Below are 18,459 nucleotides of genomic sequence, written 5' to 3'. Positions count from 1 at the left end.
CTTGTCCTTTGCGGCTATTCATTAAGAAGGTGGAGTTGTATCTTGCACAGGTTCCACGGTCTATGGTTCTTCTTTATCACCAAAGCATGGAAGAAAATCATATGAAGTTTCTTCCTGAGCTTCCCAATCCCATGTTAATTCTTCATCAAATTCAACATCACGACTCACCACCACCTTACCGCTGTTTGGGTTGTAGAACTTGTAGCCTTTTGAACTCGTATCATAGCCAACAAATACATGCTTGACACTTCGATTGTCAAGCTTTGCTCTCCCTTGATGTGGCACATGACCATAGGCTATGCTCCCAAAGATTCTCAAGTGCTTGACACTTGGCTTTCTTCCACTCCATGCTTCTTGAGGGGTTTGATCTCTAACATTCCTTGTTGGAGACCTGTTGTTTAAATAAACTGCACAAGAAACATCTTCGGCCCAAAATTCCTTGGGCATACTTTTAGCTTTCAACATACATATAGCTATATTAAGAATTGTTCGATTTTTTCTCTCTGCAACTCTATTTTGTTGGGGTGAATAAGGTACCGTTAGAGGGCGACGAATTCCATGAGATTAACAGAAGTCATTAAATTCTTTTGAAGTGAATTCGCCTCCTCTATCGGACCTTAAAGTTTTAATTTCATAGCCACTTTATTTCTCCACAAGTACTTTGAAAATTTTAAAAGCAGCAAAAGCTTCCGATTTTTGGTTCAAAAAATAAACCCAAGTCTTTCTACTAAAGTCATTAATGAAGAGTAGAAAGTATTTACTTTTATCAAAGGAAGGTGGATTGATTGGTCCACACACATCAATGTGAACAAGCTGGAGCGGTTTGGTTGATCTTGACATGGCATCCTTTGGTAAACTCCTCCTTGCATGTTTTCCAAGAAGACAAGCTTCACACAATTGATTGAGATGACTGATTGATGGTATCCCATGTACCATGTTCTTTTCTCCCATTGTTTTGAGCACTTCAAAATTTAAGTTCCCAAATCACATGTGCCAACACCATGATTCATCTTGCATATTAGCCTTCAAACACTTTGCATCAATTGTTTTAAGATTCAGAGAAAATAATCTATTCTTTGCCATATGCGCTTTAGCAATTAGAATTCCACTTGAATCTCTAAGCCAAATATGCATATTTTTCAGGTGGATGCCATACTCCTTTTCAAAAAGTTGGCCAAACTCAAAATATTACTTTTTAATTTTGGCACATAATAAACATCTTGAATTAGCTTGTGACTACCATCTTTACATGAGATCAGAATCGTACCTATCCCTTTGATTTGAATCTTTGAGGTATCTCCAAAGGATACATTACCTCTCACCATTTTATTGATCTCCACAAACTTCTCTTTGCATCCATACATATGATTGCTTACTCCATTGTCCAAATACCACGAGCTACAATCATCCTTGTCTTCTTCCTTGAGTGCCAGCAATAATGTTGACTAATCTTCTTCTTTCTTGTCATCAATGAGGTTAGCCTTTTCTTCAACAATTGCTATGACATTCCCAAGAGTAGTGGCCAAATTTATGACAATTATAACACTCAATTTTTGATTTGTCATACCTTTGTCCATTATTTTCTTAGTAATAGTCACGTCCTCTTCCTCTTCTTTGTCCACGAGCACGACCTCTGAATGTTTGGTGGATTTTAACTTCATTGTTGAAGTTGTTACCATTACTTATTCCTCTTCCATGACCACCACGACCTCGTCCTCGTCCATTCCCTCGATAGCTTTTTTCACCTCCATAATCCTTGAAGTTTGCCTGAGTTTTTAGAAGTTGCTCCATTGGCACTTCTTGTCTCCTTTTGATCTTTTCTTCGTGGGCATGTAAACCTCCAATTACTCCACCGTCATAGAGTCTAAATCTTTAGACTCCTCAATAGCCCCCACCACAAAATTAAATTTAGGTGTTAAAGTACGAAGGATCTTTTCTACCACACGGACATCTTCTATGTCCTCCTTGTATCTTCTTAGTTGATTCACAACAGCCTTCACTTTTGAACAATAATCCAAAATGCATTCAGATTCTTTCATTTTTAAAACTTCAAAATCAGCCCTTAAAGTTTGAAGTTTTACCTTCCTCACCCTGTCAAGTCCTTGGAGAGAATTTTGTAAAATCTCCCAAGCTTCTTTTGAGGTGGTAGCATCTGCCACCTGCTCAAACATGACATCATCCAAACATTGGTGGATGAGCGTGAGGGCATGTTGATCCTTCTTCCTTGTCTTTGCCAAGACCTCTTTTTCATTTTGATGCAGAGCTTCCTCATTATCGGGTTTTGCATACCCTATGTCTACGATTTTCCACACATCTTGGGAGCCAAGAATGGCTTTCATACGTAGACACCATTTCTCATAATTATCTTTTGTGAGACATGGATACTAAAAAGACAGGGGACCATTCTCGCCATGGCTCTGATGCCACGTTGTTGGGATAAAAAATAATATCCCGCCCAGGAATAATATCCATTATAAATCACAATAACACAAGAGAGTAACAACGACACCAAATTCTTTAACGGGGTAAAATACAATACCCGAGTGGAGCAATATTGCAACTATAATATTACAACTTAGTAGTGCCAAGAGACTACTACAACTTTGAAAGAAATAACACTCTATTACTCACACTCACTATTTATCTCACATACTACAATCTGTGGATTATTCTCAACTTTTTGCTTCTCTCTCGTTTTTGGTGTGTTTGAAATGAAGAACGAAAGCTTCTATTTATAGGAAAAGTTTCCACATTTGGCTTTCTAAAATCATATTTGCATCTTTCCAAATCAGATTTGTTTTTTGCAAAATTTGATTTGCAAATTGCACGTTTAAGCCAACTGCTGTCTTCTTTTTCTTTTTCTTTTATTTCTTTTTTATTTAAATGGGTCTCACATTTGTTACACCCTAAGATTATCTCAAGTTTAGATTGGTCTGTGAATATTCATTGAAGTTCTAGTGCCATGCAGATTATTTGGGTGTTAGTGCATGCAGATTAAGACTGGTCAAACACCTTGTTAACTGACAATGTACTAATGTAGGTAATCATCATTGCTTTCGTTGAACAAAATTTCAATATTAAAAGTTACTGTGAAATTGCCAAAGGATGTCAAAGACCTAGTAAAATAAAAATTCTCATAATTAACAATATGTTCTTTAGCATTCTGTCCTTGTATACATAGGAATCGACAAAAGAGATCAGCTTTAAAACCAGAGATTCATATTTGACCATGCTTAGCTGCTTGTTGCTCGGGCAAAACTATCCAAATTTTCCTCTTTTGGTTTTTAAATTTCGTGTAGATTGTGACTAAAAAAATATATCCAGATCTTTTAAATTCAGAGATTAGGGAACGGAATTCATACGTGGCAGTCGGAAAAGATTTATGGCTGAGTTAATACTCTTCTGTAGCTAAAAATGATCAAATATGAATCAAGAAAAAAGTTCGTCGCCTGAGAGATTCGAACTCTCGCGGGGAAACCCCATGTACTTAGCAGGCACACGCCTTAACCACTCGGCCAAAGCGACTTGTTGATTATGTTGTGACACTATAATAATAAGATATTCTTAATATATTGTTATAGTCCAGACAACAACAACTACCTTAGTCCCAGACAAATTGGCGCCGGCCATATAAAATTCTCGCTCACCATGTTACTCCATTTAAATTATTAAAAATAGAAAGTATTAGAAGTTCTAGTGACGATTAAATCTCTTAAAAGCTAAACACTTTCATGAAAAAGCATACAACGTAAAATCAAAGTGGTAGTTAACATGAATAAAGCATACTATTATCAACTACTCTCTCGGTTTTAATTTAGATGACGTATTTTCCTTATTAGTCTGCTATAAAAAGAATGATAAATTTCTACAATTGAAAATAATTTAACTTTAAACTTTTAATTTTAATTTTAATGAGAAACTTTTATAACCACACAATTGTCATGGTCTCACAAGTTTCAAAAGTCTATTTTTTTTCTTAAACTCCATATCGAGTCAAACTACCTCATCTAAATTGAAACGGAGGGAGTAATAGATCTCTTACTCCATTTAAAGGCCAAATACATTTTCTAAAGTTAAAGGGCTTTGTACATATATACATTTTCTAAAGTCTACTTTTTTTGTTGTCTTTAACTTTTATTTCGGTATCTTTTTAATTTGCGCCATTACAGTTTCTCTAATTTAAGCTCCGTTACCTCCATCGCTTTTACTTAAAGAAGAGCGTAAAGCTATCTAATGGAGTAGTTTTTATGCCTGTGTAGATTCATGGTCTGCTTTTATCCGTACTATCTGGCTTCAGATTGACATCATTTTTCAGAAAAATAAAGAAAGAAACTTTGCTCTAGAATAGTATAATGAAATAGACGGAAATAATTAATAGCAACAGTGAACTACATCAAATGCTGTTTCACAGGCAAAACATGACACTCAGACAAACCTCGCAATCAGCTCAAATAACATTGGAAATTACACAACAACAACAACCCAGTACCCCTCGGATTGATAGAAAGGCTGTTTCCGAGAAACCCTCGGCTCAAAAAGAAGAAAAAAGACAAATAAGGGTAAAACAAGTAGTATTAGTAAATTTAGTGGAGCTGCAAGATTAGTTGGATGGAGGAGGTGAAAGTGTAGGAATGGTTGGAATTGTGGGAATGTTTGGAAGTGAGGGCATGTTGGGAATAGGAATATTGGCAGGCATTGGTGGTAGAGTCATTTTTGGCACAGAGGGCAAAGTAGGCAAAGAAGGCAATGGTGTTGCTGTTGGAAGTGTTGGCAATGGTGGCAATGTGGCTGCTGTTGGAAAGTTGGGAATTTTAGGCAACTGCGGCATTGTTGGCTGAGGCAATGACGGGATTGTAGGCAAGTTTGGAAGTTGCATTAGGCTACGAGCAGCACGACTTGTAGTGATGCTTGATAAGGACAATAATGCTATGATCAAGAAAAGGATTGAGCAGTTGCAACTGGAAGCAGCCATTGTTAATTTTGCTCAATATTGTAGCTTTATTTTCTAAGGAAGTTAAGTTGTGTTTTGAGTTGAGTTTGATTATTAGTACTAACTAAGGGTATATATAGGGGAAGTTATTGGGGGACTATGACGATTTGGTGAGATGTTAGTTGTGAAATATACTCTTAACTTCTAAAAAGTACTCTATTGTTATTAGTTAATCTTCCCGCATGTTGGTTTGAGGAACATGCACTTCTTTTAAGTCAAGAAGTTTTCTGAAAGTAGTTATGCGTATATGAAATTTAGATCAACGATATTTGGTAGACAATTGATACAACATTGGACAGCCCTGTACACTAAGCTCCCGCTATGCGCGCGGTTCAAGGAAGGGCGGATCACAAGGATCTATAGTACACAGCCTTACGTTGAATTTCTGCAAGATGCTATTTATTTGGCTCGAACCCGTAAGTAGCGGAGCCACATTCAACCAAGGGGTGTTGATTGACACCCCTTCGCTGAAAAGTTGTATTGCTAGATAAAATTTTCTGTTTTATGTATATTTACTATATTTTGACTCCCCTTAACTTTTTGGTGTATCTAATTTCTTATATTTTGACACTCCTTGCTAAAAATTCTGGCTCCGCCACAGCCCATAACCTCCTAATCGCAACTCACATGACAACAACTTTACCAGTTATGCCAAGGCTCCCTTCACACATTTAATACAACACTAGTTCGTAAAATCTTTTCTATAGTTTTAAACTAATATACTTTATTGGTTGATAGGATGGTAACCTTGCAACTGTGTTCATACACACAACATTTTAAGGAATTCATATTTTTTTTCCTCTTGAGTAGCATGACTAATAAAGAAAAGAAAAAGACAGCAGAATGAAATGTTAATTAAATGGTTAACTGTTTCACGTTTTCCTATAGTTTTCTCCTACAGGACAGTTAATTGATAATTGATCTTTCCAATTTTGTTCAACTAACTACCTTGGACATGCTTGCCTAATAATGCTCGAATAAATAATTAGTCAGCTCAACAATACTGTGAAGCCTAACACATTTCCATGTTTAATGTTGTCCTCCGAAGAAATGACATGCTTGTTAGGGAGCTAAAGAATAATAGTAATATTAATCTCATTATAAGAATTATTCCTATTAGATTATTAATCAAATGTTTGGGTTCTTTACCTTTTAGGAAGTAGTAAAAACTGAAAATGAATTCGAATTTATCAGATTTGACCATCTAAACATAAAACAATAACAACAATAACAATAGCTCAATCTCAAACAAATTAGGGTCTATATAATGAATTCTCGGTTCTTTTTTTAAGCTCAATTCGCTCATTATCATTATCAAACTAAAACAAAAGTGGAAGTAAAAAACAAAATAAATAAATAAATATAAGTAATAATAATAGTAATAATAGTAGTAGTCGTAGTAGTAGTAGTAGTAATAATAATAATAATAATAATAATAATAATAATAATAATAATAATAATAATAACAACAACAACAATATTATCTTAGAAGTTCTCTATCAAGTCTAAAACCTATTTCCGACTAACATATTTTATTTATATAAATTTTTTTCTCCTATTAAGCCATACCTTTATCTAAATCTGCATTAATTCGAAGGATTTGAAAATTTACTCATGCTAAATTAATTGTTTGGTACCCTTCTGCCTTGAAAAGAATGATATTGTTATCCTGCTCCTCTAATCTCCTCAGTTTGATTTCTTTCTTAAGCAATTAAAAGGGAACCAAGTTCGGGGGGTGGGGGTGGGTGGTCAACTCCCGTTTGCTTAAAGCAACTACTACAAGGCTGAGCACGTTCCAGTGAAACCTCTATTGCGAGAGTTTATCATTAGCAGAAGCAGAGCCAAGATTTGAAACTTACAGGTTCAGTATTCAATTTCTTTTAAGTTACTAAGTTCTAAATTGACAATTTGTAGATAATTCAATGATATTTTAAAATAAATACAAGACAAAAATTATTGGGTTTAGCCAAACTCGTATCGGAAGGGCTAGCTCCGTCCCTGATCATCAACTTATTACAATCCTCGTTATTTATCGAGGCTCGGAAGTTGGGACATGGTAATGCGAGCAAGCTCATAGACAAATTTTACTGCTATCCATTGTATAGGGTAAAATATGTTTATATTAAATGATCGCATGAGGAAGTGACACGTGGAGCCGAAGACAGAAGATAGTTGAATCCGAAGGCAAGGATCCCATCTGTTACCTGAGAGAATGATACTCATAAAGATGAAGTAAATGTCTGCCACCCGATAGCATTTAATGAGGAATATTCTATAGCATTAAGTACACGGCCCGTTACAAGCAATATGGCATTCACTGCCTGCCGTTACACATTCTTCAATGACCCTCATTGACATTAAAGAGGAGCTTGATTCTAGGACCTTGCTCCCAAGGTACAACTATAAATAGTGAGTTCTATTATCATTGTAAAGAACACAAATTTTCTGGCAAACATAAACTACACTCTATTCAAAGCTTAATATAATTTTATCGTCTTGTTTACTGGTATCATTACTTTTCTGCCCGGAACCCCTGCTTTTGGAATTACTATTTCTGCTGTTATCTCCATCTCAAGGCTAAGTATTACATTTTTATCTAATTCATCTATTTTTTAAGGATCAAATTAATTCACGTATCTATAAACTATATATAAATTCAACTGTACAGTTTTACGGGTAAACAGTTTGACGCCCACTGTGGGGCTAAGACAGTTGTGTAATTAAGTTAGTCCTTGCCTCCTTTACTAAAGTGTTTGATTATCTTTTCTTAGCAAAAAATCATAAAAATATAGATAATGGTGTTAACAACACACACAACCTTGAGGCCCAAGGAAATCAGCCTCAGCACGAGGATTCAATCAGCGATACTCGCAGTGAGGGGAACGAGGCCACACCGGTCCACGAAAGGCGGTACCTGCAACATGTTCGAGAGGAGACTCCTGATGATGTTGAAGAAGAGCACGTCGTCGAAGCGACGAGGGTGTTGTAGGCGCAACAAGAGGCCGTTGTAGGAGCAACACGACAGGATAAGGTTATGATAAAACTGAAGTAGGCATTATTGGGTGCTTCCAATAACGAAAATGGATGAGGTCCAGTTCCTCCCGGTGCTCCCGCAAATCAAGCAATGCAAAGGGTCGACAATAATGCACCGAGGGGTGAAGTCGGCTTAGATGGGTCCGGAGGAAGCGGATCTAGTCACAACAACGAGAGCGATCCCTTAAAAAAAACTCATACGGTTTATGGGGGAAGTGAATGCCCGCATGGACCAAGTTCCGGGCGTACCACCAGCTGAAAGGGCCGGACTCAAAGAAGTACACTCAATTTCTGTACAAGCCAAGCGCGGCACCAGAATTAATCCTGAAGCATTTTAAAATGCATGACGTCCCAAAATATGATGGGACTTCAGATCCTCAGGAGCATATCACCACTTATACAAGGGCGGTGAAGGGGAACGATTTAGCTCCCCACGAGATTGAATCAAATTTGTTGAAGAAATTTGGAGAGACTCTCACAAAAAGAGCTTTGATGTGGTATTCGCTTTTTTCCCGAGCATTCCATAGACTCCTTCGAGATGCTCGTGGATTCTTTCATTCAAACATATGTTGGGGCCAGAAAGGTGCAAGCCCGAAAGGCCGATATTTTCAGGATTGCACAAAGAGAGTCTGAGTTGTTGCGGGAATTTGTAACCCAATTCTAGAAGTAAAGGATGTTGCTACCGGTCGTTCCATATGAATGGGCAGCTAAAGCATTCACCAAAGATTTAAATCTGAGGAGTTTCGATGCTTCTCGGAAGTCGAAAGAAATCTTGCTCGAGTTCCAAGCGACAACTTGGGCGGATGTTCATAAGCGGTACGAGTCAAAGATAAGGATTGAGGATGATTAGCTCGATTTCTCGGCGCCGCTTAATGGTCGGGAGAAGAATAAAGAGAAATCAAAAGATGATTTCGACACAGATCAATGGTCTTTAAGGATACATTTTTTGCCCTATGAACGGGCGGAAGGATGCGACAAAGGTTTCCGATCGGTGGATAGGTTCATTACTGATAGAAGAATTGATCGCGGCCGGAACAACAAGTCATTGTAGGATAAGGAAACGTTAGGTTCTCGAGATACTTTTGGAATATAACTTCAACGTCACTGTAGTAGAGTTGGTATCGGCTATGAGGAACATTAAAGAAACACGATTCCTGAAGCCAATGAGATCCGATCCTAGCCAGAGGGATCCTAATTTGTGGTGCGAATACCACGAGACGAATGGTCACCGGACTGGGGACTTCCGCCATTTGCGTGAAGAGGTAGCGACACTGCTGAAAAATGGCCATCTTAAGGAATTCCTAAGTGACCGGGCTAAAAACAATTACGGTCGCAATTGTGACAACACGGAGCCCTCGAAAGAAGGAGAAAATTCCCTCGCCTGACGATCACATGATTTTCGGGGTGAACGAGATTAACGGGGTTGCATTCTCAGTGGCAAAAAAGACGAAGGTCTTAATAACCCACAACAAGAGACTTCGCAAAGTCGCCAACAAAAGACTCCGCAAAGTCGCTGAAGACGACATCACATTTACGGAGGAGGACGCATATGGATTGTTGCTACCGCACAATGATGCATTAGTAATCTCTTTAAATGTATTTGATTTTAAAATCAAACGTGTTCTGGTGGATCCAGGGAGTTCGGCTAATATTATACAATGGAGGGTATTGGAGCAAGACAAGTTCACCAAAAGCATCATTTCGGCCACAAAACTCCTTGCCGGGTTTAACCTAGCAAGCGTGAAAACCCGAGGAGAGATCCTGCTGCCCACGAATGCCGAAGGGGTGATGGAGACAACCCTTTTCGAGGTGGTTGATGGTGATATAAGCTACAATATTATCTTAGGAAGACCATGGTTGCACGAGATGAAGGTTGTGCCATCGACATATCACCAGTTACTGAAATTCCCAACTCCCGAGGGGATTAAACAAATAAGAGGTGACCAACCGATGACAAGGGAGATGAATGCAATTTTGGTCTCCAGTAGCAAAGGGAAGGAGCATGTAGCATAGCAATTTCAGGAACCGACGCCTGCTCCCCAGTCAAACGAGGTCAACTAGAGGGAAGAGGTGTCGGTATCTTATCAAGTACCAAGGTATTTCCAAGTACCAAAAGAGACGGATATAATAAAATCCACAGCGTAAGAGCTTGAGCATGTCCCATTATTCGAAAAATTCTTGGAGAGAAAATTCCACTTGGGGATAGGACTGCACCCCGAACTAAGGTATGGATTTATTGAATTTCTTAAATTTAACGCCGATTATTTTGCATGGTCGCATGCGGATATGACATGTATCCCGCCAGAAGTGACGTACACAAGCTAATCTTGGATCCCACATCCTTCCGGTAAGACAGAATAAACGTCCTATTGCTGAGGCCAGAAACAAATATGTCAAAGAAGAGGTAACTCAACTACATGATATCGGTTCAATCTAAGAGGTAAAGTATCCAGACTGACTAACTAACGTAGTAGTAGTTCCAAAAAAGAATAATAAATTTCGTATGTGCGTAGACTATAAGGGCTTAAATAAAGCGTGCCCAAATGACTCATTCCCATTGCCGAACATTAATCAAATGATTGATGCAACGGCCGAACATGGGTTAATGAGTTTCCTCAATGCTTACTCCGGGTACAACCAAATTAAGATGAACCTAGAAGATCAGGAAAAAACTTCATTCATAAGGAATTTTGGAACATATTGCTATAAAGTGATACCATTCGGGCTAAAGAACACCGGAGCCACTTATTAGTGGCTCGTAAACAAGATATTTGAAACTAGATAGGGAAAACCATAGAAGTTTATATAGACGATATGCTTGTAAAGTCTTTGAATGCAGGTGTCATCTTAAACACTTGTAAGAAACTTTTGACATCCTAAGGAAGCATAATTTGAAGCTTAACCCCAAGAAGTGTGTGTTTGGGGTCAGCTCCAGTAAGTTTCTGGGATTTCTAGTATCACAAAGGGGGATTGAGGTTAACCCCAATAAAATCAAAGCCATCGAAGAAATCCCGGACCAGCTATCAAGCGTAAAAGAGGTTCAAAGGCTCAAAGGGAGATTGGCCACTTTGAGCAGGTTCATTTCCCGGTCTTCAGAGAAATGCCATCACTTCTTCTCGTCACTTAAAAAGAAGAACAACTTTGAATAGACCTCGGAATGTCAGCAGGCTTTGAGAGATTTGGAAAGGTACTTATCAAGTCCTCCGTTGTTATCAAAGCCGGAGGAAGGTAAAAAACTGTTAGTTTACCTAGCAGTCTCGGAGGTAGCGGTAAGTGCCGTTTTAGTTCGTGAGGAAGAAGGTACACAATCTCCCTTTTATTACATTAGTAGAATTTTAACGAGAGTAGAAACTCGCTACCCACATTTGGAGAAGTTAGCCTTAGCCCTCGTAGTTGCCGCTCGGAAGCTAAGGCCTTATTTCTAATGTCACCCGATAGTTGTGGAGACCACCTTTCCCCTGCGGAACATCCTTCATAAACTCGAGCTTTCGGTTAGGCTGGCCAAATGGGCCAGCGAAATGAGTGAATTTGACATAGAATATAAACTTATGATTGCGATTAAGTCACAAGTTTTGACCGACTTTGTGGCCGATTTCAGTCCGACACTCTTACCTTTGGCTACCAAAGAAGTAGTGATGATATCAGAATCGACATCAGGAGTTTGGACCCTATTGTACAGGAAATATTTCCAAGGCTCACTGGCCCGATGTTTGGGAGCCTCCGAAACTCATTATGTTATGCAAGAAGTCCACGAAGGGATCTGTGGAATTTGTACTAAAATTGGTAAGGGCAGGATACTATTGACCCTGAATGGAAGAAGACGCCATAGCTTTTGTTCAAAAAATGAGATAAGTGTCAATGCTACGCACTATTGGTACATCAACCAGCAGAACCATCGCATTCAGTTTTGTCTCCATGGCCATTCATGAAGTGGGAAATGGATATCGTCGGACCACTTTCCCCGACTACTGGTAAGGTAAGGTTTCTTTTGATTTTAACTGACTATTTTTCTAAGTGAGTTGAAACAGGTCCTTATCAAAAGATTGGTGAACGTGAAGTGGTGGATTTCTTGTAAGAGAATATAATTTGCAGATTTGGATATCAAAAGAAATAACCTGTGACAACGGGCCATAATTAATAGGCGAAAAGGTCATAAAGTTCCTTGAAGACTTGAAAATCAAAAGAATCACATATTTGACCGATCATCTGAGTACAAATGGTCAAGTGGAATCAACAAACAAAGTGATTATACAAAATCTCAAAAAAAGATTGGAAGCAGCTAAAGGCAAACGGCATGAGAAGCTGTACGGTGTATTATGGGTGTACCGAACAATAGCCAAATCAAGCACGAGAGAAAGTCCTTTCTGACTTGTGTACGGAGCAGAAGCCTTGATCTCGTGAAAGTAGGGGACCTTACCTTGAGATACTTCCAGGCAAATGCAGAAGCAAACAATAAAGTAATGTTGGTCAATTTGGAGCTGCTTGATGAACGCAGGGACTTGGCGCATATAAGGATGACAACTTAAAAACAGAGAATAGAAAGATATTACAATCGAAGACCTCCGTTATTTCAAAGTGGGAGACTTGATTTTAAGGAAAGCAACTCAAAACACTTAGGAATTCGATGCAGGAAAGCTAGGTCCAACATAGGAAGGCCGCTACCGAGTTTTAACTCTTTTTTCCTTCATCCAGTTTTTGTCCCAATTGGGTTTTTTCTGGAAAGGTTTTTAATGAGACAGTAACGTAAAGCATGCTACGAATGAATTCTCAACAGCAACAATAAAACCTTTTAATAACAAGGCATACAAGTGAAGAACCACTCCGGAGCAGTTAGATAATCTTTTGCTCGGTAGCAAAGTTCCCACCGAAAAGTCAAGTTTGCTATCGAACAAAGATTACCCGACTGCTCACAAGTGCAAGACAATAGGGGATTGTTAGATATTCTTTGGCTTGATAGCATAAATTCCTAAGGGGAAGTGAAGTTTGTTACCAAACTGAAAATTATCTAGCAATTCATTAGTGGAATCCTCGAAGGTGTTAAACTTCCAATATTCAAATTCACATTCCTCGCATTCGAACCCTGGAGGGGGGATGATACGAGGATACGACAGTAACGATTGGGACTTCAACTGAAATACAAAACCCGAAAACATAGTTATATTATTGGTACCGGGGACTGCGCGACCAGTACAGTAGAAACAAGTTGTACAAGTTAGCCACAAGAAATGTCAATTTCTTTTAGCACAACAAATGCTTATATACTTTTAAAAATGGGATGAATAAAGTAAAATCCATTTATTTCTATCCTGTTTCTTGTCTAAATGATGAATTGATTTTGTCATTTGAAAGTTAAACAAGTACTTCAAATGCTAGTGCTGTAATGAACAAGAGACGTCCTCTTCAAGAGCACCATAAATATAAGAGGGCCATCTCTTATGAAAACCCTCACGATAAAGGGTTGATTTTAGAAGAACTTGTGCCCGAAATCCAAACGCTTTTGGGGAAAAATACACCCATAGTCTTGCATAATCAGACGCAAATAGTAAAACTTGCGTAAAACACATAAAAGGAAAAGGACGCAAAGATTAAACTTGCATAAATGTTTAAACTCAAGTAAGTAGAAAGGAAAAATCATGCAATACTTGAGCAAAAAGTGTTTTTATTTACAACGAATGTGCCAAACGACACAAGTAAAAAAGTTGGAAAAAGAAATCAAAAGCTAAGCTACTGCATCTCCAGAACCCGGAGGAAGAGAAACATCCGCGACCCCAAGAGAAGTGGGTAGATCCGCCGTTGGCTCGATGTCTTGTCCTTCGTCATTTTGACCTTCAGCATCATCACCTTCCGATTCCTCTTCAGTTTCCGAGAATTCGAAACCAGAACCAGAAGAATCGGTAGTATCAGGCCTAGCTGGAAGACTCCTTTTAGCAGTTGACTCCAACTCACGGGCTTTAGTGATTTCGGCATCAAAGTCAATAACACCCGCTTTAGCCTCTTCCAAGGTTTTTCCTCATGCTGTATATAACATATGTTTTTTCAACAACGAGGGAAGCCGTTCGGTGCTTGAGTTCTTCTTTAACTTGGTCGATCTCGACAGAAGGATTTTCCCGCACGGATCTAATAGACCGGAGGCTAACATCGAGATCACGGACAGTAGAGCTAAAAAGTATATTATGCTCAATAGTCTTCTTATATTTCTCCTCCAATTGGGCATATTTCACCCCAATAGTAGCAAGCCCTTCAGTTTTGGAGTTCAAGGACTTCTCCAAATTATTTAATCTTTTAGCGGAGGCAGCCTCGCGATCAGATGCATCAAGAATGATACTATGGACATCAGCCCATTTGGCCTTAGTCTCTTCAAATTGAACCCTGAGCGGGGCAATCTCTTGGCTAATGATCTCTACTTCTTGCTCGCAACAGCCTCAACAGCTTTAGCTTCCAGTTCGGAGAGGCGAGCAGTAGTTTGGTCCTACTGGCCAAAAGTTGATCTTGCTCGGAGGTAAGTTCCTCCTTATCTTGAATCAACCTTTGGAGGCCCTCAGAAGCAAGAAAATTGGCATGCGAAACAAAAAAGGCAGACTCAAAATACTACTATATCAAAGATAGAAGAGATAATGAAGGAAATAAAGAATATACCGTTGTGGCGTTGTGCATAGCATTGTTCAAAAAATACTCTCCCGAGAGAGCTTGTATCTTTTCTCGATCTTTTTTCTGAAGCCAAAGTCTTTAGATAGTTAGCAAGTTCCACCGGCCGGGACAGCATATTGTATCCGGTAGAGACCGAAAGAGTAATGCTCCTCCTCCTTTGCGGATCTTTTGAGGGGGCAACGTAATTTTGCCCAAAGTTCCCATAAACTGTGGACTGGGGGAGAGGAACATCCTCTTCTCGGACATATGCGACCGATGGAGATGATGTAGTAGTTGCTGGTGGTAAAGAAAGAGTTGGTGAAGAAGGAGGTGAAACTGATGGCGTTGAAGGACGAGAAATGGTTGTGACAAACATAGTGCTGGTTGTTGGTTGCTCGTCAACCGAAGATGACAAGGACCCCATACTCAGCCTCATTGTACCGTGCGCAGTGACTAGGATTTGGAAACGAGAGTTGGCATTTCCACCATATCAAACTCCCCAGAGCGCCGAGGCATCGTCTTCGATTGGTGTAAATAACTCAACAGATTGAGCAGTCTGTTGAGCTGAGGAAGGTCGTCGTCTTCTATGTAGAGAAGCCCCCTCCTTGCTGGCTTCCCCATCATCGTCAATCATCATGGTGTCTATGGCCGGCCCGAGCGGGGGGCTCGTCACCATAACTTCCGGACACGACTCAAGAGTGGTATTCTTCGCCCTCTTATTCTTTCACCTGGCCGTGGAGGAGCGTCTTCTCTTTGGTTGTTTGTTCTCCGGCCGGGGACTTCGAGAAGAAGCACTCGCACCAGAAGAAGGCCCAGAGACACTTGTCTGTGTAAAATCCTCCTGCAGTAGCCTCGCCGCATCTACAAGATTAGCCAAAACATCCTCCTCGGGGATGACGACTGAGCCTTAGGATAGACCTGAATTCAACAGAAGTGAAGGGTCAAACAACCTCTTTATATGAAAAGGTAAAAACAAGATGAATTTTACTTACCATGATTTTTGGCCTTCCACCTGTATTTAAGGGACAATTTTTTCTACGTACGGGTTTCGGGCGTAGTGACGTCCAAAATTTTCTGGACCCATTGGTCCAAGCCTTCAAACCTAGGTGGAACCCACCGAGTCGCTGAAATAAGAAAAAGAAGAAGGGTCAATAACAATGTAAAATGATCGTTAATGGAAGAAAAGAATTAATGGTAGACTTACGAGTACGGTTCCATAATTCTGGAAAGGCTGGAGCCATGGCCGGGATGATGTCACTGGTGATGACTGAAATGAACCATTCCATCCACCTACGGTCGTTGTCATCATCAATGCTGGATAGCAGAGAATGGTGACCATGCTTACTGAAATTTATCATTCCCCCGCAGAAGATCTTGGGGGAATAGAGGTTCAGAGCTTGAGCTAGGGATAACTCTTCTCCCGTCTCCTGGCACAGGCGCCGAAGACAAACGATTTTCCTCCAGACGGAAGGACTTATTTGTGCCAAGAATACTTGGTAGCGGAGGCAGAACTCCATGATGACGGAGTCAAGCTCTCCACTTAAAGAAAATGCTCCCAAAGTAAAGATACGTGAAAAAGTACATAAAACCCTTCTTGGGTAAGGTTATCTGCTCCGCCAGGTTGGGAACGATAATGTCCAAATCTTGATAGTGGCAGTCTTCCTTCACAACAGGGATACTGGAAGGATGAATGGAAGAGGAGTATATGCTAACAACTAACGTATGAGGGTGAGCAGAAGGATACTTCTCTTTAAAATCTTTGGTAGTAACTAGATTCTTTAGGATGATGGGACTCACCATAGGGGGAGGAGCATCATCAACTTTACCTTTGTTCTTTGAAGAACTAGGGTTTCTGGAAGAAGATGCCATTTTTTATCAGAATGAAGGTTTTCTCTCAAAAGAAGAAAGTTAAAAAAAGGTTAAGGACGAAGTATGAGTTAAGTAAAGAAAGTTTGAGAAAATATAGAGTATTATGAAGTGTAAATGAAGGAGGTTGATGCATATAAGTAAAGGTATAAGTGGCTAAACTTGTTACCATAATTACCTCGATAACCGGCAAAAGTGATGCTAAATCGTGAGATGACGTATTTTCAGGGTATTAAATGCGGAGAAACGTGCGCCTAATCAATTGTCAGAAACTTTTCAGAGGGGGTCAGTGAATTTTCCGCCAAAGAGGATGTTTCTACCAACTTTTCGGTGATACAAAGTTATGCCACTGGAAAACCGGGGGACTATCTGTATAGGGTACAATATGTTTATATTAAATGATCGAATGAGGAAGTGACACGTGGAGCTGAGGACAGAAGATAGTTTAATCCGAAGGCAACGATCCCGTCTGTTACTAGAGAGAACAATATATACTCATAAAGATGAAGTAAATGCTTGCCACCCGGTAGTATTTACCGAGGAATATTCTACAACATTAAGTATACAACCTGTTACAAGGAATATGACATTCACTGCCTGTCATTACGCATTATTCAATGACTCTCATAATTGACATTAAAGAGAGGCTTGATCCTAGGACCTTGCTCCCTAGGTACAACTATAAATAGTAAGCTCTATTATTATTGTAAAGGATACGAATTTTCTGGCAAACATACACTACAATGTATTTAAAGTTTAATATAATTTTATCTTCTTGTTTACTGATATCATTGCTATTCTGTCCGGAAGCCCTGCTCTCGGAATTACTATTTCTGTTATTATTCCATCTCAAAGCTAAGTATTACATTTTTATCTAGTTCATCTATTATTTCATGATCAAATTAATTCACTTATCTATAAACCACATATAAATTCAACTGTACCATTTTACGGATAAACATCTATAAATAGTCCTTTTTCACATGAACCTAAGCTATCGTTATATTAATTACAAAATCAATAATGATCATTCAATCTTCATTTTTTGAGTTAAGAATGTAAACTACTGCACGTGGAAATATACTGCTTTTCATATGATTGGTAGAGGCGGAATTGAGCTGGTTTGTTTCTTATTTGTCACCATGGCCTTATTTGAACTTTCTAGCATATATATAGATACATCCCAAAAATGTTGAACAAGATCGGCTTACTTCTAAAGCGTCCTACTAACAGCAATCACAAGTTGACACTTTGTGAGTGAATATGATCAATTATAGCAAAGATTAGTCTAATAAGATGTCTAAGAAAAGTTGCAAGAAATTCAAGAAATCAATAAATCAATAGTAATAGACAACTGGATGGCATTAATTAACACAAAGGCTACTGCATAATCAATGTATAACACTCAAGAGAGTATAAATGATACGATACATATCGTTAAGAATCACTCAAAAGATAAAAACAGCAATAGAGAAAAAGGAAAAATAAAATAAAAGTAAACGGCAGAGAACATAGGGCAAGACAGGAAAATGGTGGAAGCCGCAAGATCAGTTGGATGGGGGAGTTGCAAGTGTAGGAATGGTAGGAAGTGACGGCATTTTGGGAAGAGGAATATTGGCAGGCATTGGTGGCAGAGTCATCTTCGGGACGACAGAAGGCAAAGATGGTAAATTAGGTATAGCTGTTGGAAGAGTTGGCAATGGTGGAAATGTGGCTGCTGTTGGCAAATTTGGAATTTTAGGCAATTGTGGCATTGTTGGCTGAGGCAATGAAGGAATTGTAGGCAAGTTTGGAAGTTGAAGTAGGCTGCGAGCAGCATGTGTTGTAGTGATGCTTGATAAGGACAGTAATGCTATGATCAAGAAAAGGATTGAGTAGTTGCTGGAGGAAGCCATTGTCAATAGGAGTATGTGTTTTGACTTAGTTTAATTTGCTAGATTGCT

At 39.1% G+C, this 18,459-nt stretch overlaps 1 protein-coding gene and 1 non-coding gene across 2 annotated transcripts; both read right to left on the bottom strand.

The window, feature by feature from the left end:
• Window positions 1-3,443: 3,443 nt before the first annotated feature.
• TRNAS-GCU (transfer RNA serine (anticodon GCU)) lies at window positions 3,444-3,525 on the bottom strand. The gene has a single exon. It is a non-coding gene; the product is annotated as a tRNA-Ser (tRNA).
• Window positions 3,526-4,600: 1,075 nt separating this feature from the next.
• Window positions 4,601-4,972, bottom strand: LOC104223366 (protein PELPK2-like). The gene has a single exon (XM_009774794.1). The coding sequence runs from the start codon at window positions 4,970-4,972 to the stop codon at window positions 4,601-4,603; it is 372 nt and encodes a 123-aa protein (XP_009773096.1).
• Window positions 4,973-18,459: the final 13,487 nt, after the last annotated feature.

This window comes from Nicotiana sylvestris, chromosome 4 (genome assembly GCF_000393655.2).
Source record: "Nicotiana sylvestris chromosome 4, ASM39365v2, whole genome shotgun sequence".
Lineage (NCBI taxonomy): Eukaryota > Viridiplantae > Streptophyta > Magnoliopsida > Solanales > Solanaceae > Nicotiana > Nicotiana sylvestris.
Note: the sequence above shows the minus strand (reverse complement) of the source record. Positions and strands in the feature narration are given on the sequence as shown.

Coding starts and splice junctions, on each gene's coding strand:
- LOC104223366 (XM_009774794.1), bottom strand. CDS start 4,972: ATGGCTGCTTCCAGTTGCAACTGCTCAATCCTTTTCTTGATCATAGCA.